Source organism: Leucoraja erinacea, chromosome 2, assembly GCF_028641065.1.
Source record: "Leucoraja erinacea ecotype New England chromosome 2, Leri_hhj_1, whole genome shotgun sequence".
Classification (NCBI taxonomy): domain Eukaryota; kingdom Metazoa; phylum Chordata; class Chondrichthyes; order Rajiformes; family Rajidae; genus Leucoraja; species Leucoraja erinaceus.
In genome coordinates, this window is record NC_073378.1 from 106,774,367 (window position 1) to 106,798,828 (window position 24,462).

Sequence of the window (24,462 nt, forward strand, 5' to 3'; positions counted from 1 at the left end):
GAGAAGATTTATGGTGATGTTGCCAGTACTTGAGCAGGCTAGGAGTGCAAGAGGCTAATCTGATGGGTGATCTTATAGAGGTGTAGAAAATCATGAGTAAAATAGATACGGTGAATACAGAATCTTTTACCCAGGTTAAGGGAATCAAAAACCAGAGGACATAAGTTTCCGGTGAAAGGGGCAAGATTTATAAGGATCCTGAGGGGCGACACTTTCACTCAGAGAGTGGTAGATATATGGAATGAGCCTCCAGAGGAGGTAGATGAGACAGGTACTATAACAGCATTTAAAAATACATTTAGCCAGGTACATGGATAGGAAAGGTTTAGAGCAAAGTGGGCCAAATGCAGGCAAATGGAACTAGCTTAGATGGGGCAACTTGGCCTGGACGAGTTGGGCCATAGGGCCTGTTTCCGTGTTGTATGACTCTATAACTCTATATGCCAACTGTACTGATTATCCTTTTGGAAGAAGGCAGAGGATCTCCACCTCACAGAACCATGAAAACCACAAACTGCCAGATCTAAGACATAGCTCAATTTATTGCTATCATTAACCAGTTTCTTCAAACGCAACAGCCATAGCCTCGTGACTACAACCTCTGGTCATAGTTTGTCATCTATCCAATGCAAGTCTGACACCCTTTAATGGATACTTCCTTATTTACTTGCCTCGCTATTCCCCTTCTAATGTCAATATCTAATTGAATGATTGACAAGACTTATTCACTGGTTGATCACTCAATTAACATTAAAGAGCAATATTTAAGCTACAGTCGTCCATATATTCACCTGTAACTTGGTACCCTACAGTTGTGCTCTGGTTCTATTCAATCATAAGCACACTGCAGTTTTAATTTAACTGAAACATCCTACTTTAAAGCATATGTATAATATTAGGGATGACAGATTGTGTTATTAATTATTTTTAATAGGGTGATTTCACTAAAGGTCACTGGAGCGTAGATCCGCACCCACGTGACCAAAATTCTCAAGTGGAGGACACTCGAGGGTTCGGTACATGTTAGTGGATGGGAAAAAAACGCATTTTCCCACCCGTTAAAAACATAGAAAACGGCGAGGTTGTGAGCTGCAATTTACTGTGCCAGTTGGGGTGACCGTGAGGCACAGCTACCTAGATTTACAGGAAAAAAAAAGATAGCAAGTAAGGTAAATTCAAGAGGGAACTGGTGCCGCCAAACCGACGGAAATCAACAGCCGACATTTGCCGTGGATATTTACAGGTCCAAAATATCGGGAATTATCGCGTTTGCTCGCTGAATTTCATCAAAAGTAAGTTAATAATGCCTTACTTTTGATGAAATTCAGCGAGCAAACGCGATAATTCCCGATATTTTCGACCTGTAAATATCCACGGCAGATGTCGGCTGTTCATTTCCGTCGGTTTGGCACCTTCAGTTCCCTCTTGAATTTACCTTACTTGCTATCTTTTTTTCCCCCTGTAAATCTAGGTAGCTGTGCCTCACGGTCACCCCGACTGGCACAGTAAATTGCAGCTCACAACCTCGCCGTTTTCTATGTTTTTAACGGGTGGGAAAATGCGTTTTTTCCCATCCACTAACATGTACCGAACCCTCGAGTGTCCTCCACTTGAGAATTTTGGTCACGTGGGTGCGGATCTACGCTCCAGTGACCTTTAGTGAAATCACCCTATACGTAAATGCAATTCCCAATTATATTACATTTAGTCATACACTGAATTTATCGGGTATTCCATTGGAGCGTATGGCTTTTTGAACTTTAAAAACGTGAGTTAAATTAAATATACAGGTAATAAAAAGTCAGGTAAATTTATACAGCGTAGACGATACAAAGTGCTGGAGTAACTCAGCGGGTCGGGCAGCATCTATCTATTCCTATTCCTTTTCTCTGGAGATGCTGCCTGACCCGCTGAGTTACTCCAGCATTTTGTGTCGATTTTCGGCGCAAAGCGGCTTCTGCAGTTCCTTCCTGCACATTGAGGAACATTTGGAATTTGTTCTATTTATATGGTGCGCCGCAGCTGCCGTAACTGCGAATTGGAGTGGTTTATTGTTGGCTTATTTATTTCTGCAGACATTTGTTATTTGTCACTGAGATGAACACTGCTGAGAAGGTGGAGAGGTAGAGCTGCACAGGTCACCTCATGTGAAATAAATTCAACTTCCTCAGTTTAAGAAGCATCCGCTCACATCAAGAGTTGGAGTTTCGTCCGGAAGTTCAGTTTCAATGTTTAGAATCTCTTTCCTCTCATACGCTCTCTGGCTGGTTTTGTTAAAGAACCCCCAATGCGACCTCACTTATGGAAACATACATTCCCCAAAGGAATTACTCCAACAACTGGCACCAACGCCTGATTATTTTGACTGTAAACATCTTCAGTCTGCATCGTAAGATTGAACACAAAACGGTTAGAGGATTTAAAAATTGTTTAGATGCTGCAGGTGAGAAAGGCGATAGCTCCGCACGTTCCTCTCCAATGACTCTGGCACCATTTGAGCAGGGAATGGACAGACGACGTTTTAGGTCAGGACCTTTCATTCTGAGCAAAAATCTTTGATTCTGAGTGGAGCAGGGAGAGGAGGGGTAGGGGTGGAAAAAGATCCCGAGCCTGTTTATTTCCCTGCCTGAACCGTTGAGTTGCACCAGCACTCTGTGATCTGCTCAACTGAATAACATCATCTGAAGAAGGGTCTCTGCACCAAACGTCACACATTCAATTTCTCCAGAGATGCTGCCTGTCCCGCTGAGTTGCTTCAGCATTTTGTGTCTACCTTCGATGTAAACCATCATCTGTAGTTCCTTCCTACACAACTTATCATTTTTACAGCTGCTCTCGTGTTAATCGATCACCCCGGCTCCTGCGACTATCCGGTACCCCCCTGAAATCCCATCTCGTTATATTATTGCAATTTCTGTTTATCGCTCTAAAACACTTCACCTCCTCAGCCTCATCTACACCTAAAGACACTGCCGTTGTAAATTCGATTTTAAAGTTAACAAGTACATATTTTTAACAAATGCATATTTCGCTGGATGTTCCCATTAAAATAGATACCCGGCACTTAGCATAATTGACTTCGTTTAAAACGTTCAAAACTTTGATGAGCAAACTCAAATTAACTTATTTTGTCTCGTTTCTTTTTCCCCTACCGATCGCCAGGATGCATATCTTGAACAGGAGAAAATAACTCTTGCTGCTGGAGGAATCCATGGAGACATCGCGTCCCATTGGGAGTCCGCACGGTTTCGTTGTTCAGTTGAGCAGTAACCGGTCCCAGCCTCATTTGATAGTGAAATGAGGCAGCTCCTGCTTTGGCTCCGGGATCCCAGAATACACGCCAAAAGAATACAGAGGGAGGGAGAGAGAGAGAGAGAGCAAACTAAACATGGACTGCACCTAATCATCGGTTGAATCTCCTCCCACTTAGGTACTACAGCGCGGACACATGCAGAAGAAGACCGTCCTCCATAGGAGATAAACACCGTCATGTACCCAAATATTTGGAATTCATGGGGGCTGCCTGTTTAAAACTGGGGTTGATTTTTATAGCATCTCGCAGAGTACAAAGGAAATAACACCAAACTTAGCTGGCGCAGGTTGACACTTCTCGCCCTTTGGATTAGCTCCCAACGAAAAAAATTGGAGTGAAGCTTTTGTGACATTTTTGTGACATTTTTGAGGAAGTACAAGACTGAACTGAACCAAAGGGAACAATGTAAGCACTCCTGTCCTTACCTTTGGCACTGCTTGGTCACAAAGTAAAATCAACAAAGAGACAGGAACAAATGATTGTTGAGGAACAAAAACATGCTCTCTAAATAATGCAAAACAGTTGCTTCATCCTTTGTTCAAAAGCATTTCTTTAACATTCATTTAAATAAATAGTTCCAGGCATGAAGGATTTCAGATGTGAGATTAGACTGGAGTTGTTTGTACAGCAGAGAAGAAATTTGATAAAAGTACTAGTTCATGCCTAATTTAAATAGTTTTTCATTTAACAAATAATTCAAGGACTCAAGGACATTTACTTAAATTGCAGGGGAAAGTATATGATTAAGATGTTTTTAAAGTCTGCAAAGATCTAGAATTCACCGTTTAGTTGTGGAAACAAAATCTGTCTGGGCTTTACGACGGCATTGGGAATCGCCTGGGGACAATAATTTACTGGCCTATAGGGAAAAGGGCGATGAACTAATACTGACAGAATCACTTCAGTAGGAGTCACCATAAATTCAATGAAACAACTGGACTTCTGCACTGTAACAATTCAATGGTTCTATCATAACTGAAAAATACGCTTTTTTAAAGCAGAACTGACACCAATTCCCGAATGGTTCATTCTGTGCAGTTTATTTTTCACAGATTTAATGAGAGAGCTCATGATCTATGTTTCAAAAATGTTTTGTCCTTTTGTGAGATTTTGAATATAAGAAAATCTTGCAAGCTCTTTACAAGTCGGTGGCGAAGCCACTGCTAATTTGCTTGTAATTTTGACCTCTTTATTTTAGGGGGATATGTCTGCAATGGAGTTAATTTAGAGAAGGATCCATAGATTTATTCCTGAGATGACGGTTGTCTTATGGGCAAGATCAAGTAGATTGGACCTGTACTCATTGGAGTTTAAAATAAAGGTGATTTTATTGAGGCAAATAGGATTGTGCATTGGTAGTGTAGATAGTCAGAGGACATTTCCCATAATTGAGGAATCTAGTATTAAAAGTTATTATTTCATTACAAGGGATCACCTAATCTAAGATGGAGATGGAGAATTTCCTCTCTCAGTGAATTATGAATCATTGGAAATCACTATCCCAGAGTTGTGAGGGGAAATTATTCAAATAAACCCATGGCTGCAATAGATTTAAAGTCTATGGGGGAATGTGGAACCCAAAGGAAAGTGGAGGTGAGGCCAAGTTTGGATCAGCTCTGATCTCATGTAATGGTGAAGCAGAAGTGAGGGGATGTGTGGTCTCCCCTGCTTTACACTCTTTGGACCACTGCACGGAGTCCAGAGGGAACACCTCGTCATCTTCAATGACCATCAAGGACCTCTGCACTGAGAAACCCATAACCTCAGGCTGCCATAATTTCCACATTGCCATCCCCATCATTTACATTTTCTTAGTGTCCCCCACTGCACAAGTCATTAGTCAGAATAAACACAAAATACATGCCAAAACTGATCAAGAATAACACTATAAACCCTTGACTATGTATTCTCTTGATGTATTACTTTTAAGCTTTACTATTGTTGTTAATATTATTCCTTCCTTCACTGCCCTCATCTATAACTGAAACACAGGTAAGCACTGCCATCTTGGAAGTGAATACAGAGAGCTGATGAAGGGAGCATTTGGTCCTGGATGACTGAGTCTATATCTTGATGGGTGGTGGCTGTTTGCCAATGGTGAGGTCACTGTCAAAGAGACAGTCATGGGAGGGTTTTCGGCATGGAGCATGTTAGCTGGTCAAGGCAGACCTGATCTTTGGAGTCCTGTGCTACTCAAAAAGGCACCAAAATTGTGGCTCCACCATGATGTCCAGAGTCTGAGACTGGCCTCTACCAATTTGTAATGCTTCAGCCTGTGCACATCAGATGATTCATTGTGGGTAGGCGTTGAAATGGCACTGGCCATCGTTTTAATGCTAGAAAGGATGGTATTGGTGTTGGTAAAAACACTGGCATTGCTGGGGTCCATGTGAGATCCCATAGCTAGACCTTTAACTTGGAGAAAGTGAGAGAAGTCAAATGAGAATTTGTTGAGGGTGAGGATAAGTTTTGCCATGCGGAGGAGAGTGTTAGTAGAGGAAATTTTCAATGTTAGTTCTGTACGTTCGGAGGTGACTAAAAAAGCCAATGTGGGAACTGCAGACTCTTCTACTGATGGAACACGGGGTGCATGATAATGCAGGTGGGGGGGAAAGATTGTGAGATGTTGTGCTCCTCTCTCCATTTACATTGGCCGCTTGCAGATGCCCCTTGCATCTCTGGAGAGAAGGAATGGGTGATGTTTTGGGTCGAGACCCTTCTTCTGAAACATCCCCCATTCCTTCTCTCTAGAGAAGTTGCCTGTCCCGCTGAGTTACTCTAGCATTTTGTGTCTACCTTCGATGTAAACCAGCATCTGCAGTTCCTTCCTACACATCTCGTAACCTGGAATGCTTCTAATTTTCATAAAGGCAGTTTTAAATAATGAATTTTAAATTAAAACATTGTAATTCTGAATTATATTGCACTGGGACGAGTAAATGAAAACAGTCATTGCACTATTGTGGTCACTGTGCAAACTGAGTTTAATACACTTCTGGATTACATTATTCATTTCTGCATGGCGGTAAAAACATGCTTCTAAAGTAACTAATGATCTCTAGCTGCACGGAGGCAGAGCAACAGTTTTAGTTCCAGGGAAAACAGTCTACTGATAAGTAGAAGGCAGGTGCTCTCAAATTGTTGGGTAAACAGGTATTTGTTAAACAAATGAGATGATTGTGGTCTTGCTACAAGAAGCTGTGTTACTTATAAAGCTGCAAGGCCTCAGGCTAAATGTGGTGTGATCAGAATGAAACTATATGCTCTGCTTTGTAACCACTTGAAGAGGATAAGCAACATTTATATTAAATTATGTTAAAAATAAAAATTGTGGAATAATGTATAAATTGATAGAACACTGTTTGAACCCAAAGGGTAATATTTATACAAAAGTATTTGACTTTTGTTGCCTTTCTATTTTGTGAAACTTGAAGCAGATGCACACCAACCTCACCTACCAATATAGGTCACTCTTGGCACAAGAGGTTTGAATTTCAACACAAGGCAAAAGGAGCAGCCCTAAAAAAACGATGTTGACTTTACATACATTTGATGCCAATCCACTCTGCAGATCATCACCCAGCGGACATTATGAATAAATAACTGGCTGACTGGAACTGATTCCACACTTGAATGAGCCTTTATTTAAGTTCAGATGCAAAGAGGAAGTACATAAATGGAATTTACTTCCATTACTTTCTGATTACTTTTCAGTGAGAATGTTGTTCGATGTAAAATAATGTATTTATTTTGTCAAATTTAAAGTTTTTTTTATGATGGTCATCTCTTAAAAGGGTGTACTACTCTTAGTGATAATTGATGGTTGTCTAAATTCCCACCCCAAAGGATAATTACAACTCCATTTTCTTTATTGATCTGGGTGACTGGTGCCTATGCCAGAATGTCTCGCCAGTACCTATCACCTCTACAAGGTCATCCCTCAAACTCCCATGCTTCATAGGAAATAGCTCCAGCAGAATGTAAATGAATACATCTACTCACCAGGATCAGTATAAGCAATTGGCAGTACATGGAAAACTCAGTGTTTAGTTCTGAGGGCATGAAATCATCATGTATGCAAACTAGGGACAACGTGTGATTTATGATATTGAACACAGCTCATTCTAATGGCAGGAACATAATTTCAAAGATACAGAACAGGCTAGAAAGATTGTGTAGATCTCATTGAAGAAAAAATGTTATATTTAACATACTGACACAGAAAAATAATTTTAATCATGCTGCACCTAAATTTCCAGTCAACCCCTGTAAACTTAAAAAACAGGAAACTTGCTTTGTTCTTTGAAATGGTCGGTAGAGCCATTTTAATGATAGGTAGGTTATTTTGTTTTCCTGAAATGGCACCAGACAGCAAGGCATTTTGAGTACTGCACATGGTTCAATGGTACTTCATTGTCACATGTATAGTAAGATTATTTTTTTGCATTCAGTTCAGTAACAATCTCACTAAACATTAGGCATAATCATACTTAAGTACAAGAGTGTAAATTAGTATATTACACTGAGGGACCATGTTTCCAGCGCCGTCTTGTACCCTTCAAGTTCAGGGTTGTTAAAAATATTAGGGTCTGAACTTAGACATAAAAGCCCGCTGTCCTGGCAGCAGAACTGGGTCAAAGTTGCTGGGGCATCCTGGCCAACGATGAGTGGATGTCCTCCACATCTTTGTGCTGTCGTAGGCCGCGTCTGATCTGCGCACTCTGTCATTTGTAGCCATGCCCGATCTAATTAAGCCCCAGAGGCCCACTACACCGGCACTCACTCTGGACACATTGACGGGGTGTTCCTTGCATTACACGGCCACCGCTCAGCCACTGTGCCTAGGGGTGCCTCCCACAGCTAACCTTGGAACAGCCAGAGCACTCCCGAAAGCACTGGAGGAGAGACCCCAGTCCACTCACTGGCACCGTTGTTTTCCTCTGTCCACTGCCGCTTTCATCTTGAAGAGAAAGCTGGTGTGAGTTAATCACAAGATTTTTATGCTTAAATGTTGGCATAATGTGTTCTGTGGCATTATACATATGCTATGATCTATAGATTTAGGTTATATTGAGATATACTCCTCATGCTATATATTTAAAACCATAGAATTGAATCCTTCTTGACCTATAGTTCCCTCAGCAATTGTTGGATTTTATCACTCAAGTGCCTAGATTAGTAGAAGGCACAAGAGATTGTAGACGCTGAAATCTTGAGCATTAAGCACACTGCTGAGGAACTCAGCAGCCAGCCAGCATCTGTGGTAGGAAATGGACAAATTATGTTTGTCAGACTGACAAAGTGTCCTGACCTGAAATATCGCCTGCCCATTTACCCCCACAGATGCTATCTGACCAGTTGAGTTCCTCTAGCAGTTTGTAAAGGTGTGAGCATACAATAGGTCAGCACTTGTCAGGTCTCGAGCCGAAACATCACCCATTGCTTCTCTCCAGAGATGCTGCCTGTCCCATGAGTTACTTCAGCGTTTTGTGTCTATATATCAGCACTTAGTCTGGACAGCAGGTATGATACTTAAATTATTATCAGAATGTAGAATATAGAATAGAATAGAATATAGAATAGAATATAGAATAGAATAGAATATAAAATAGTTTCTTTATTGTCATTGTAACATGAACCATGTACAACAAAATTTTAAAATGTCAGCCAGTCAGTGAACATTTCTAAAAGCTAACGATACATACAAGATAAAATATTAAAAGATAAACTAAAATAAATATCATGAAAATAGCACGCATAAACACCCAACCCTCCATCCTTCTGTCGATTTCACAGTGTACCACAGTCCCTTAGTATGTATCGCCCCTGCGTTCCTTGGCGGCTACATTTAGTGCTTTTATAGCAGTGGGGTAAAAACTGTTTTTAAGTCTGTTTGTCCTTGTCCTTGTAGATCTGTACCGTCTGCCTGACGGCAACAGTTCAAACAGGGAGTGTCCGGGGTGGGAAATGTCCTTTATAATACTCTGGGATTTTTTGATGCAGCGGGAACTGTGCAAGTCCTCCAAGGTAAGAAGAGGGCAGCCGGCAATCCTTTGGGCGTTGTCAATGGCCCTCTGGAGCGCTTTCCTCTGAGCCGCTGTGCAGCTGGTGTACCATACGCATACACAGTATGTTAGGATGCTCTCAATGGAGCACCGATAAAAGGACAGCAGCAGTCTCTGATTGATGTTATTCTTCCTGAGCACCCTCAGGAAGTGCAGTCTCTGCTGGACCTTTTTCAGCAGCGCAGTGGTGTTCATGCTCCACGTCAGGTCTTCCTCAATATGGATTCCCAGGAAGCGGAAATCCGCCACCCTCTCCACACAGTCCCCTCTGATAGTCAATGGTACCATGTCCGTTTTATTCTTCCTAAAGTCTATTATTATTTCCTTTGTCTTTAAGGTGTTGAGGAGCAGGTTATTTTCTTCACACCACAGAAACAAAAATTACAGCGCAGGATGGTTTGTTCATTTTCTTTCACCCTTCATGGGAAGAGCTGTTAAGAACAGTACAGTGGCATTGTTAAATTATGCAAAGTACAAGCCTTGTTACCGGAACATTCCATTCGAGTCAACTTCTTCATCTGCACTTAGCTTCACCGGTAAACCTCATCAACTTCCATCTTGAACAACATAAACATACAGTACTCTAGATTAAAAAATGCCTCTCTACCTCTGAAGAAGTATGTACAGCTTATTACAACTCAGAAACAACATCCCGGGCTGATTCTGTTTTGCCTTTTTACCTTGTTTCAATTATTATGAAATATTACAACAGAAATTAGTAGAAATGGTCAAAAAGCTCTTAAAGATAAAATTATTCAAATTTGGTCACCCCCGCCCCATCCTCATCACACAAATACTCCCGTGAATCATTTGCTGTGTGTGCCAACTTTATATTAAAATGAGTTGAACTGGTTTTATATGGTGAGATCATCCCAGGTGTATTGTTTGAAAATCAATGGCTCCTTGCCAGGATCAGATCATCAATCCTATGATCAGAAAATGATGATGTGGCATAATGAGCATCTGTATTTCCTGCTATGGGTCTGTGGTAATTCAGGGAAGAGAACAGAGATGATTTGAGATATATTTACATTACAAAGGGGGAGAGGCAGGCAATCAAAGCACATAAAGGTGGATAAATGCCTGGCGTCCATGTTCCTGACAGATATTTGTATCATTATTAGCCATCAGGTACCGGAAGATAAGAGGATGGCTAATTTTGTGCCTCTATCTAAGAAAGGCTGCAAACACGTGCAAAGTACAGGCAGGAGAGCCTATCATCAGTGGTGCAAAAGTTACTGGAAGGGATTCTGAAATAGGATCAACTAGCAGTTGAAAAGGTATGGATTGATTGTGGATTGTCAACATTGCTTTGTTTGTGGGGAAAGTCTTTCTGGACTTCGGCAAGGCCTTTAACAAGATGCCACATGATCTGGAAGGTTAGATTTTCTGGAATTCAGAATGAGCTAACCAATTGCATACAAAATCTGGTGATAGGAGTCTGAGGATGGCAGTCGAGGGTCGTTTTTCAAGTTGGATTCCTATGACCAGCAGTGTAACTCAGGAATCGTTGCTAGGTCCACTATTGTTTGTCATCTCTATTAATGATTCAGATGAAAATGTAATTGGCACGGTTAGTAAGTTTGCCGATGACACTAAAATTGGTGATATGTTAGTCAAAAAAGGTTATCTAACATTGCACTAGATCTAATATCTAGATCAACTGGGAGAATAGGCCAAGGAATCAAATATGGAACTTAACCTGGACAAGTGCGAACTGGTGCATTTCGGTAAGTTAAACTGGAGCAGCATGTACACAATAAATTGCAGTGCTATGGTATAACAAAAAACACAGGATACGAGTATATACAGTAGTTCCCTGAAAGTGGGAAAGTGGCAACACAGGTAGACAAGCTGGAGAAGAACGCATTTAGCATTCTTGCTTTCATTGGTCAGGGCATTGAATACAAGAGTTGGGGTATCATATTACAACTGTACAAGATCACACTTGGGAGTCTGGTCACCTAACTATCGAAAGGACGTCATTAAGCTGGAAAGGGTGCAGAGAGAATTCATAAAGATGTTCCCTGGATTGGGGGGGTTGAATTATAAAGAGAGATTAGATAGGCTTCAGCTTTTTCCTATGGAGCATAGGGGGCTGAGGGGTGACCTTCGTGAGGTATATAAAGTCAAGAGGAGCATAGATAAGATGAATGGTCATGGCATCTATCCCTAGGTTGGGGAATCTAAATCTAGAGGGGATTGATTTAAGGTAAGAAAGGAAAGAGGTATAAAGTGGACCTGAGAGGCATGTTTTTCATACAAAGGATTCATGGATTGAGCTGCCAGATAAAGTAGTAAGGATAATTACAACTTTTAAAAGACATTTGGACAGGTTCGTGGATAAGAAAGATTCAAAGGGATATGGGTCAAACACAGGCACGTGGGGCAAACTCCAACAGGCAACAGACACCATGGACGAGATGAGCTGATGGGCCTGTTTGTGAGCTGTATAACTCTATGACTCTTTTACCACACTATTGGCAAGAAAGAAACTGTCAGTATCATACATTTTAGAATTACTGAGGAGACATTCAAGGTTGTTGGCTGAGGGTCACAAAAGAGGCAAGCTATTTTCATGAAGATGGCAGAGGAGGTCAGTGGTCACACATGAATGCAGGGAGAACTTCAAGGCTCTCAGGAAGACAGGTACGTTATGACTTGACAGCCTCAGTAATTTACAGCTTTTACAACTGAGCCAGTTGTCACGTACCTCAAACACTTTCTCTGCAGTTAGATGTCAAGAAACTTGCTTGTGGAATTTTTACATCTCCAATCATTCAAACATATCCTTGATGACAAATTACTCTGCAAATTTAAGTTAGGCATTTGATAAAGTCCTTCATGGTAAGCTGATCCAGAAAATTAACATGCATTTGAATCCATGGTGACTTAATGGTTTGGATTCAGAATTACATCCAAGTTCATAGCTTCTTGAAAGTGGCAATACAAGTAGATAGAATGGTAAAGAAAGTGCATGGTATGCATGACCACAGTACATCTGCTGTGTCATTGAGTATAAGACACAATAAATGATGTTGCAGCTTTACAGGGCAGTGGTTAGGCCGAATTTGGAGTATTGTGTGCAGTTCTGGTCACCCCATTACAGGAAGGTGTATGGAGATGGTTCAGAAGAGGTTTGTCAGAATGCTGGCTGAATTAGAGGGTATTAGACATAAGGAGAAATTGGAGCAGCTTGGCTGTGTTTTCTGGAGTGACAGAAGCTGAGGGGATATGTGATGGAAATATATAAAATGGCGAGAGATATCGTAGATGGAGCCTTCTTCCCATGCTCGAAATGACAAAGACTAGAGGGCATAGCTTTAAGCTGATTTGGGCAAAGTTTAAAGGAGATATACGAGGCAAGTTTTTTACAAAATGAGTTGTGGGTGCCTGGAAGGCGCTGCCATGGGTGGTGGTGGAGGCAATAGTGGCATTTAAGAAGCTTAAGCCCCATTGTTCACTATGAAGGTGTTTTGGCTTCCCACTTATCTGAATTAAACTTGATTGGCCATTCCTCAACCCACTTGTCCAGCTGATTATCTGTAATTCTTGATGACCATCTTCACTGTCTACGAGTCCACCTATATTGCAAACCGACTTAATCGTACCTCATCCAAATTGTTGATATAAACCACAAACCACAACCAAAATTGGTCCAGCACCAATCCTTCTGAAACACACCACTCGTCACTGGTCACCAGTATGGAAAACAACCTTCCACCATCACTCTGTGTTTACTGCAATAGAGCCAATTTTGTATGTTAGCCAGATCTCCATGGATCCTATTCAATTCAATCTATGTGTACTGGAATTTTGTGAAACGGGAGAACAATGGACAATGGGTATAGTTGGAGAATAAAGGGGGACCTGGCGCAACTTTGTCAGCACCCTTATGTGGCAACTATTTGCGTATCTTGAATATGCAAGCAAATAATTTCACTGTGAGAAGATGCCTGCAACCCTGCAGCAGCCATAATGCCAGGCTCGCAAATGTTAATTTGGATGTACGAGCTGTGTATTAGCCGGGCATTATTAAGTTAAGATAGAAAGACCTGTAGTGCATTGATGATGGAGTGTGTGAATGATTAAGGTTGGTGAATGGAATGCAAATCCCAGATGGTGTAGTTGGGTATTGCATTCATTGCGGCAAGGGCACAGTTGCCCATCACATGAAGGACATGTATTTAGCTGGTCCAAAATATTTTGGTCAGTGATGACCTTAAGATCATTAATAGCTGGAGATTCAACAAAGGTAATGTTATTAAATGTCAATGGAAAGTCATCGAATAATACAATATAAAACAGACCCTTCGGCCTACTAAGTCTGCGCTGACCATCACACACCCATTTACATTTATCCTTGCATTCTTCATGCATTACCCTCATTCTTACCTTAGATTCTACCACTTAGTTACAAACTAAGAGCAATTTACACAAGCCAATGAACCAATCAATCCACACATATGATCAATATGGGAGAAAAATTGAGAATCTGGAGAAACATAATGTGACAAGTGAAATGTGCAGATTCGGCATTGGCAGCACCAGAGATCAGGGTTGAACCAGGGTGCTAGAATTTTGTGAGACACCAGCTCTATTGGCAATCCTCATCAACGTAAAATGGTTAAACTCTTGATAGTGGTCGATATATGATCCAACATTATTGGATAAGTCTGAATGTTCTTTAGCTGTGAATGGAAATTAATATAATGTATTAAGAGCAACAATAGCAGCTTGTTACCTCAGAGGTAAGATCATTGATACAGCAGTGAGAGATAGTTGGGCTTAGAGCACTATCCCACAATGATGTCTTGGGATATTTTCAATACCCCATGGCTCTCTTCCTTTGCACAAGAGATGACTCCACCTAGTGGACAGATATACTTTTGACTCTCATCAGAATCAAATAGCTTAATTTTCCAGTTCCACATCTCCATCATAGAAATTCACTTCAGAAATCAGAAATCTGAAATAAAACGCACTATAATGGAAACACTCAACTGGTCAGGCAGCAACTGTGGAAGAATCAGCAGTCATCAGGCATTTTATCGTGATTGGGAAAGAGAGAAAACAAGTTTGTTTTCAGCAGGAGAGAAGGTGGGGAAGGGCTGGGTAAAACAGTGGAAAATCTCTGATTGGGTGAATCCAAATATATTAATGGGTGCAGTTACAAGCACATTAAAATTAAGCCATTCTCAAATTTGCCATTTGTTTCCCTCAAGTTGTTGTCACCTTTCTCACTCAGTTTTGTTGTGCTCACTGCTCATTTAGCAGCAACAGTTTTAAATCTGGAATCCTTCATATTGATCTACTAGTTATTTTGTGCTTGCCCCAGTAAATTCTCCTTATGGATCAAAAATTAATGAATTAATTCACAACAATTAATTATTTTCTGTTGCTTCATTTTGTATCTGTGGTCACACAGGCTATTTTATCCATGTAACTTTCTGCAGGCAGTGTCACGATCTGAAGGCCTATGTAATTCTCAGCTTGATTTGGTTCCATTGTCAAGACAGTCCTGCATCTTTAATATGACAAGGTGCTGTGTTTTGTAGACTCGTCCAGTTCCAACAGGTCATACATGGTTACATGTATTAGTTTTCTGGATAGTAATTTTCTACAATCTTACTCAAAACATTATCGACACACTACTTGGAGGTATACCCTTGAGGCATTGCCCAAGGACATACACTTGATTCCATTTTATTTGATCTATCTCTGATGCAGATGGAAACACTCAACCGGCGCTGTTTCTGTGCTAGGAACAGCGATGCCCATTCCGCTAACATGGAACCTCCATTAAATAGGTTGTTCTCCTGCTGTTTGTCCCTATATCTGGCGCCGACAATTAAGGGTTGAGAGACAGCCATCTCTTCCACTTGTCTGTACATAATTCTGACATGAGGCAGCACCAATTTAACAATAATACCTTTTCAATCCTTCACTGTAGTTTTCCTTCAGTTTGTTGCAGTTACCTGCACTTGTCACTTGACTGAATCTCAGGAGAATACCTACAGTACATCATGGCAATTGACAGCAACATCAAAAAATGCAATTAAAATTTGTGCACCGACAGCCAATTCAATATTACACAGACATCTGCTCCGAGATCTGTCAAATATTATATTAAAACAATGTCCAGGTTAAAGAGTCTGAAGAAGGGTCTCGACCCGAAACGTCACCCACTCCTTCTCTCCAGAGATGCTGCCTGTCCCACTAAGTTACTCCAGCTTTTTGTGCCCAGGTTAAAAGATCTCCCACTCGGACTTTAGAAGTAAGCTGTAAATAGATAGTGCATAATCAATCACAAAGTAGAAGCAGGGACCAATGAGGGATCGTTATGGAGTTAGTTAAAATCAAACCAATAAATGACAGCACAGACCGAGTAAGATGTGAGATAACGATAAATGTGAGACACAGTTCATTTTTACATTTCTTAATGTTTATGCTGGAGCTGAAGATTTCACAGAATTACTAAACTAATCATAACTTCCAGCCACCTATTTGGGCGGTGCATTGTTGAATATTCATTGTAAGAGAAAATGACATGTCTAGATTTTATTTATGTAAACATAAACAGAAACATTCTGATGAGTTGTTTAATGACAACAGTGAGGTAATCCTGTATCTCCAGAGGATTGGAACATTTAACAACCCAACCAGGCTCCTGGGCATAAGATGCCATGTCTTTAATGGTCGTTCCCATCTAGAATTAGGAGATATATAGAAGTAGCAATTTATGGAGTGCAGCTCAAGCAATGTCTTGAATAATAATAGACGCCAAAGGACATCCCTCTATGTTCTTGCTTAATGACCAAATAGAGCCTATTGTTTCTCAGTGGTTGAACATAGAACAATGACAAGAAGAGTGAAGAGTGATTATCCACCATAGTGTGAAGATCATGGCGACTGCCAGATCTGAGGTTTGGATTGTACATTTACACCTGGACAATGTCAGTAAATTGTTCACTCATAACTTCCATACATTATTCCACAATTGAGAGGTCTTAAAATCTTTCCAGAAATTCCCCTCATTATATTTTATCTGATATGTCTCTGATTTTAATGACCAGAGACGAGGCAGTTACAAACTTCTACAGATGCATGATAGAAAGCATACTGCTGGGTAGTATCAAAGCTTGATTTGGGAACAGCTCTGCCCAACACTGTAAGAAATTACAGATAATTGTTGAGGTAGCCAAATCTAACATAATGCCATTTGTAGAAACAAAGAAATGTAGATGCTGATTCACAAAAAATGACATAGCGTTGAAGTAATTCTGCAGCTCAGGCAGTATTTCCGGAGAACATGAATAAGTGACGTTTCGGGTTGGGACTCTGAAGAAGGATCCCAACCCGAAACATCACCTACCCATGTTCTCCAGAGATTAATTTACCCTGCATGCAACAATTTTTCTTTTGTTTATTCTGGCGTTTGACTTTTGTTTATTCTACCTGTTTTAAATCAACAAACCATCTCTTGCACATACCAAAGCACACCTTATAGTGAGTGTTTAATACCAACACTGCAATTATAATCCTTCTGTTGTCAGTTTATTGTTCCATGCCCAATAAGGCAACACATGCTGCAAACTGATTTGGAAACGGTAAGTATGAATCGTGCAAGTTAACTATTTTGTTATTTGGTCTTAGGCCATGATTAAGCATCTCTTTCATATTTTGGATAGGTCACAAAATAAGCCTGTCATCTGATGAGCAATCCTCTTCAATCATCTTCTTTCCTTACGTTTCTTTCCTCACTTTTATTCCTGTTTTTTTCTCCCACTTTTATCAAAAGCTCTGTACATGACAACGAACAGTTTATATATATTCCAATCTGGTCAGGAGTGAAATCACCATTTTTATTGCTATAGATGAATCAACTTCAAAATATTATTTTGCAAATGTTTGAAGGTCGGGGAATTGGTACATACGTGGATGCAAAAATGTGTGCAATTTTGGAGAATTTGTGCATATACTTCTTGCCTCGCATGTTGCCAAGGAATAATATCTAGATCTGTAGAGTACTATCATGACATGTGTCATGACTGAATGCTTCAAAATGCTGCATGGGCCATGACAGCATTTTGAAGTTGAAAGCTGTCCCGATAATAAATAAGCAGTATTTAATACCTGGGATGTGTACGCAATGTAAGTTAGTATAAACATGTTCGACAGCAATATTAGCAAATTAATTTTTCACATACCAATGGCAATCCAATCCAAGACAATAGTAAAAATCATAAAATAGTAAACCAGAAAATATTACTTAAACACTGGAGGAGCAGTGACAATTGGTCAGAATGTGGTTTTTAAGCTGGTACTTTTCTTTAGAGCTGGTAGTCAACTGTTCTAATGGTCCCAGTTTGACATAAATGCAAAACATACAAACATGAACAATGCTTGAGAATGCTAGTATATATAGATTAAAACAGTTCAAACACAACTAGCAAGAAATAATCTGGTTGAGTTATATTATCTTCTACATTAATGGCCTACATTAATATAACTACATTTTCTGAAAAAAGACACAAAAGTGCTGGAGTATTTCAGTGGGTTAGCAGCATCTCTGGAGAACATGGATCGGTGATTTTTTAAGCTAGGACTCTTTTCTGGGCTGGATTCAGTGGAGTGGATTCTGCTCAATCCATGGCACGAACAGCTTTAGACAATTTTCTGCCAATATCTCCAGATCTGTTGCTGCCCCAGATTGGTCATCATGAAATGAAATATTTAGTGAGCTTTTACTAAGTTGCAATCATGATGTCCAAGTGCAAGGACGCTCATTACAATCAAATTCAAACTTTCAGCTAACTCAGATGCCAGCTGCAATTCAATTTCAGATGAGAAAAGATGGCTGGATGAAAACTCACTAAGTACTGTTGGTAGGACATCTTTCAGTTCCAAAAACCCACCTCAGCATTACCAGAGTTGAGTTCTAACGTGTTTTGCAGTCAAGGATCAATACCATCTCATTTCCTTCTTCACGTTTGACTAGATTTTGCAGTAAATCATTTCTCATGGGTGAGCTTAGCGATTTTTTGGACTTTTTGAGTCAATTCAGCAATGTTGTCTGCAAGTTGAACATCAGCAGCCATAGATTGATCTTCAACCCACTCAACGATGGTGTCATCGTCACCTTCGATCTCATTATTGAACTCCTCAATCTTTTCTTCTTCGTAGATGTTGTCCTCTTCATTCTTATTTTCATCACCATCAGCAGCCATGTTACCCGGCTGCTTGTACAAAACATCAACCATGGCCAAGTGAATGCCATATGTATGTCACAGTTGCTGGAAAATACCACATTTTTGATCGAGCTTCTTCATGTCACTGGCTCCATCAGTGTCATCCCAACTATATGCTTCTTCAAGTCAATGTTAATAGTTTCCAGTTTAGTTTCAGGGATCGGTTTTAGTTCTTTTCCCGCAGGTATTGAAGCATTGATTCGTATCATCCCGAGGTCAAAGAGCTTGTCAGTGTGATGTAAATTGAGACACATGCAGTATAGATTTCTCTTTGAGGTTCACTTATCTAAACTGTGTGAAAAAGCAGTCCCTTGAGTCAAGTATTTCCTTCATTTACTGCTTAATTTTTTTCCTGGATTTTTGTTTCTGACCATATTACAAAATCCCTCTCTCGTACATGAAATTTTCAGACCTTGCGCTTTCCAGCCATTTTTGACTTTGACACCTTTGGCCAAAGTTGCAAAATGGAACTCTGCCTAAAGCTGTTAAATGTGCAATAACAAACTCATGTGTTTCTGTTGATTTCTTGAAATGCAAAAAAAAGGTCCCTGATTTGTGCAGGATGGAATGCCAACTGACTTGTTTGAAAACAGTGGATCAAATTAGAAGGCAAGTTTGTGTTCCAGATGATACTTGAATGACAACAGGGATGGCTGATAATTGAAAGTTTTTTTACAATGCCAACACTATTGAAGTACAGTCACTCCTGAGAATCTGCAACTCCGCCTTTAGATCTGGTGACAGGGCCCAATACAGCATGGCAAGAGCTGAATTGAGGAGAGGCATCAAAGCTGCAAAGGAGGCCTACAAGAAAAAAGTGGAGGACCATCTCACACACAATAACCCACGGCAGGTGTGGAAAGGTTTACAGCAAATCACCAACTACAAAGGAAACTCACCTGTGACTAACACCTCGCTGGCAGAAGAACTAAACCATTTCTTTGCTCGCTTTGAGACAGAGGCCTCATGCAGTCACGCTGCTCCTACCTACCTCCAGCTCGCTCACTCTCCAGGAACACCAAGTGAGGCGCGCGCTCAAGTTGGTGAACCCAAGGAAAGCCGCTGGACTTGATGGTGTACTCGGCAAAGTACTTAAAGCTTGTGCAGACCAGCTATCAGGGGTCTTTACCAAGATCTTCAATCTTTCCCAGACACAAGCCATTATACCACCTTGTCTGAAGTCAGCTACCATCATTCCTGTACCGAAGAAGCCAGTCATAAACAGTCTCAATGACTACAGACCAATTGCATTAACATCAGTAGTCATGAAATGCTTTGAAAGGTTAATTTCACAGCACATCAAAGCCAGCCTCCCTCCAAACTTTGACCCTCGTCAGTTTGCTTGTCGACAATCCCCACTGCACTGAGGCATCTGGAACACCCGGGGAACTATGTACGGATCCTTTTTATTGACTATAGTTCAGCTTTCAATACAATTATCCCTGACATACTAGTCAGCAAGTTGTCAGACTTAGACATCCCCCCTCTCACCTGCGCCTGGATAAAGGACTTCCTCAATAACCGCCCACAGTCAAAATGGGCCCTCACTGCTCCTCCACCCTCACTCTCACCACTGGTTCTCCACAGGGCTGTGTGCTGAGTCCACTCCTCTATGCTCTGTACACTTACGACTCCACTCCACAATCTCCATTATTAAATTTGCGGATGACACGACAGTGATCGGACTCATATCTGGAGATGAGGCAGCGTACAGAGATGAGGTACTGAAGCTGTCAGAGTGGTATTCCGCAAACTACCTGGCACTTAATATCAGCAAAACAAAGGAAATGGTCATCGACTACAGAAGGCACAGAGCGGACCATGCCCCGCTCTTCATCAACGGGGACTGTGTTGAGAGGGTTTCCACCTTCAAATTCCTGGGAACGCACATCATGGAGGACCTCTCCTGGTCTGCCAACACTTCAGCGGTGGCAAAAAAGACCCAGCAGCGATTGCATTTCCTGAGAGTGCTAAGGAAGAACAGTTTAGAGGAGAAGCTGCTAGTGACATTCTACCGCTCCACCATCGCATATTGTATCATGGTGTGGTATGCCGGCTGATCAGCAGCAGAAGCACTGCAGAGAGTGATCAAAACTGCCCAGAAAATCATCGGCTGCCCTCTGCCTTTCCTGGAAGACATCTCTAGCTCTCGGTGCCTCCGTAGAGCCAGGAAAATAATCAAAGACCCCTTTCATCCTGGACAGTCACTGTTCAACCTCCTGCCTTCTGTTAGGCGGTACAAGTGCGTCAAAAGCCAGACAGACTCAAGAACAGTTTTTTTCCCTGGGCCATTAGAACTCTAAATTCCTCAACTATCCACACAACATGAGAATGCTGTCATCAATTCCACTATAAAACAGACCACTCAGTTAATATTTCCTCTTTTTTTTAAATCCTTTAAAGTATTTATTAAATTTAAAGTGTAATATTCTCTCAGTGTAAAATAACGTATTGAATGCATTGGATGTGACTATCTTGTTTGGACTTGTTTTGGTTGCACTGATCACGAGTAGCACTCCTAATTTTGTTGTACAGGTATTTCTAAGTATAATGACAATAAAGGCTTATTATTATTATTACTTTACAAAATTCCTATAATTTTTGTTCACAAGAAAGTTGTACCAAACGTCTGACCTCTTGCTTGAAAATCAATTCAGTTATTTAAAATGTTGCTGTTCGAAATTTTCTGAGCGCATTTAACTTTTTTTGCTTAGCTTTACTGGATAAACTGACTGAAAAGTGACTAAACACTTATTTACAAAACAAGGAAATCTTGGTTTGTAAATACTCTAATACTCTGCCTTAGAGCAGAGAAATGTAATCACTTTCATCGATTAATCACAGGTGATTAATGATTAATCACTTTTTTTTTCGAGAAACTGATTAATCAGCGCAGCATTACTTTTGTGTAATCAGCATCCGCAGTTATTTGTGTCTCCAGACCATCACAGGCTTGCTTCCATCCAGTCGATCCACAGTGTGTTGCATAAGAAGGCTGGTCGTTTCAAGGTTGCCTGTCATGCTGACAATTCCCATTCTTATCATTACCATTTGGAAGAAAATCCCGGAGCTTGGACATCTCATAGACTTAAGAACAGCTTCTTCCCTCCTGCTATCAGACTCCTGAACCAATCACCCTTTTCGCACTCTCTTCCCGGAATTGCTGTTGTGTAAGCTGCAGCCTATCGGCTAGTACATTGCAGATGGACACAAAATGTTGGAGTAGCTCAGCAGGACAAGCAGCATCTCTGGAGGGAAGAATGGGTGATGTTTCCGGCCGAGACCCTTCTTCTGACTGAGAGGCAGGGGAGAAAGAGTCTAGAGATATAGACGGGTAAGGTGTGAAAACGACAGACGATAAAGAAATGTAGAATAGTTCATTGTTAGCTGGGAGAAGGTGACAAAGAGGCATACAATCAGTAAAATTAATCAAGAGGTCAGTAAAACTAGTCGGAGGATAGGGGAGAGAGGTAAACACAGGGGTTACTTGCAAGTTAGAGAAGTCAACGTTCATACCGCTGGGTTGTAAACTGCCCAAGCGAAATATGAGGTGCTGTTCCTCCAATTTGCGTTGGGCCTCACTCTGACAGTGGGGAAGACTCAGGACAGAAAGGTCAGTGTAGGAACGGGAGGGGGAGTTCACTATAACCCGTGCATCTTCAGTGTGAGCCAGCATCTGCAGCTCTTGTCCTTCCTACACAGTCAGTAGCAAAGATTATAGAGGAGATGTAGGTTATAGAAGATTATAGCTCCTCTTGTATCTTTGGTCAGTAGCACGCAGTCAGATTTCTCTGCAGCTCACCAGTGCATCGGCGTGGACACTCCTAGCCCCGCAGATGCTGCCTGTCCCGCTGAGTTACTCCAGCATGTTGTCTATCTCCTGCAGTTACTCACTTGGGCCCGCAGTAGCAGCGGCTCATCTTGTCCACTTGTCCACCGCCCGCCTCCCCGCGGGTCGCAGCCAAAGATCCTATAGGCAGCGGCTATAAAGATCCTATAGGCAGCGGCTATAAGCTCCTCTATAATCTTTGGCTATAAGCGGCTCATCTTGACCGCCCGCCCGCCTCCCCGCGGGTCGGAGGTGACGCTGGGCGGAGCAAGATGGCGGCGGCGGCGGTGGAGACGGAGACGGCCCACGTTGCCAGGTGCGCCAACCGGACCCCGCACGCTGTGTCGTGGGGCCGCGGCCTGGCCCTCGCATCCTGTCGCTCGGTCCTGATTTACGACCCCGAGGTAAAGGTTTAAACCGAAGCGCGTTGATAGCAAGTGGGAGGGAGAGAGAACATCACTGTCCCCCTGTTGATGGACTCGGTGCTCGTCTCCTGCTTCCCCCGGAGCTGCAATAAACACGGTCCCGGCGAATTTCAGCTCCAGCCGGCCAGCCTGTGCGGTACAAGAGTGGGTGGGCTTAATGGACTGGAACTCAAGCTTGGCGAATACAGAAGCTGGCAGCAGTTCTGTTGCAGTGAGAACATCGTACAGTTTCAACACCACCAAATGCGAAGTGCACGTAGTGTCAAACACATATTTTCCTACGATATAGACACAAAACGTTGGAGTAAGTCGGCGGGTCAGACAGCATCTCTGGAGACCTCGCGACCCGAATGGTCACCTGTTTTTCGAGAGATGCTGTCTGACCAGCTGAGTTACTCCAGTTTTCTGTGTCTATCTTCGTTTTAAACCAGCATCTGCAGTTCATTCCAACACATATTTTCCACGCTGTGCAGTACTCGGTCACAGTTTATTGGTTGGATATAACTAGTGCTCCCCTTTCTGGGGATGTTGTCACGTCTTCCACAACCACAGCACTTCGTATTACAATAAGTATCCTTATTGGATACTTTAGCAGGGCAAGTAGCTTTCCATGCCATTTAGAGTCATCCAACACGGAAACTTGTTCTTGCTAACCAAGATGTTCCATGAGTCCCACCTGTCTGCGTTTGACCCATATCCCACTAAACCTTTCCTATCCATGTATCTGTTGAAATTTCTTTTCAATGTCGTTATAGTATCTGTCCCCACTACCTCCTCTGGCATGTCGTTCCATATACCCACCAGTGTTTGTGTTGGAAAAAGTTGCTCGACAGGTTCATATTAAATCTTAGGTAGACAAAAATGCTGGGGAAACTCAGCAGGTGCAGCAGCATCCATGGAGCGAGGGAAATGGGCAACGTTTTGGACCGAAACCATGCTTCAGACTGATGGAGGGGGGCGGGGAGAAAAAAGGAAGAGGGGCCTGAGGGCTGAGGGAAAGCTGAGATGGGGAGGAGACAGCAAGGGCTACCGGAAATGGGAGAATTCAATGTTTAAGCCACTAGGGTGCAGACTGCCCAAGTGGAATATGCGATGCTGTTCCTCCAATTTCCAGTGGTGCTCACTCTGGCCATGGAGGAGGCCCAGAACAGAGAGGTCGGATTCGGAATGGAAGGGGGAGTTGAAGTGCTGAGCCACCGGGAGGTCAGGTTGGTTAATGCGGACCAAGCGGAGGTGTTCGGCGAAACTATTGCCGAGCCTACGTTTGGTCTCACCGATGTAAACCAGCTGACATCTAGAGCAGCGGATGCAATAGATGAGGTTGGAGGAGATGCAGGTGAACCTCTGTCGCACCTGGAACGACTGCTTGGGTCCTTGAATGGAGTCGAGGCGGCAGGAAAAGCGACAAGTGTAGCATCTCTTGCGGTTGCAACGGAAAGTGCCCGGGGAGGGTGTGGGGCAAGATGGAAGGGAAGAATTGACAAGGAAGTTACGGAGGGAGCAGTCTTTGCGGAAAGCAGACAGGGGAGATGGAAAGATGTGGCGAGTGGTGGGGTCACATTGGAGGTGGCGAAAATGA

At 41.9% G+C, this 24,462-nt stretch overlaps 2 protein-coding genes across 5 annotated transcripts in view; one reads left to right on the forward strand and one right to left on the reverse strand.

The window, feature by feature from the left end:
* The window catches only part of hepacam2 (HEPACAM family member 2), a 115,706-nt gene extending 93,068 nt beyond the window's left edge, over positions 1 to 22,638 (reverse strand). For 2 of the 3 annotated variants that reach the window (XM_055662789.1, XM_055662782.1), the window contains exon 1: positions 3,153 to 3,291. In XM_055662789.1, the coding sequence (XP_055518764.1) occupies positions 3,153 to 3,231 (79 nt within the window). In that variant the 5' untranslated portion in view covers positions 3,232 to 3,291. Of the gene's footprint in view, positions 1 to 3,152; positions 3,292 to 22,523 lie in introns of those variants that run through there. The other variant, XM_055662796.1, reaches the window with a different exon arrangement.
* Positions 22,639 to 22,699: 61 nt separating this feature from the next.
* Positions 22,700 to 24,462, forward strand: part of elp2 (elongator acetyltransferase complex subunit 2) — a 129,497-nt gene continuing 127,734 nt past the window's right edge. For both annotated transcript variants that reach the window (XR_008726257.1, XM_055662767.1), the window contains exon 1: positions 22,700 to 22,862. Coding sequence is in view for 1 of the 2 variants with exons in the window: in XM_055662767.1 (XP_055518742.1) it covers positions 22,731 to 22,862 (132 nt within the window). In the remaining variant the exon portion in view is untranslated. The remainder of the gene's footprint in view (positions 22,863 to 24,462) is intronic.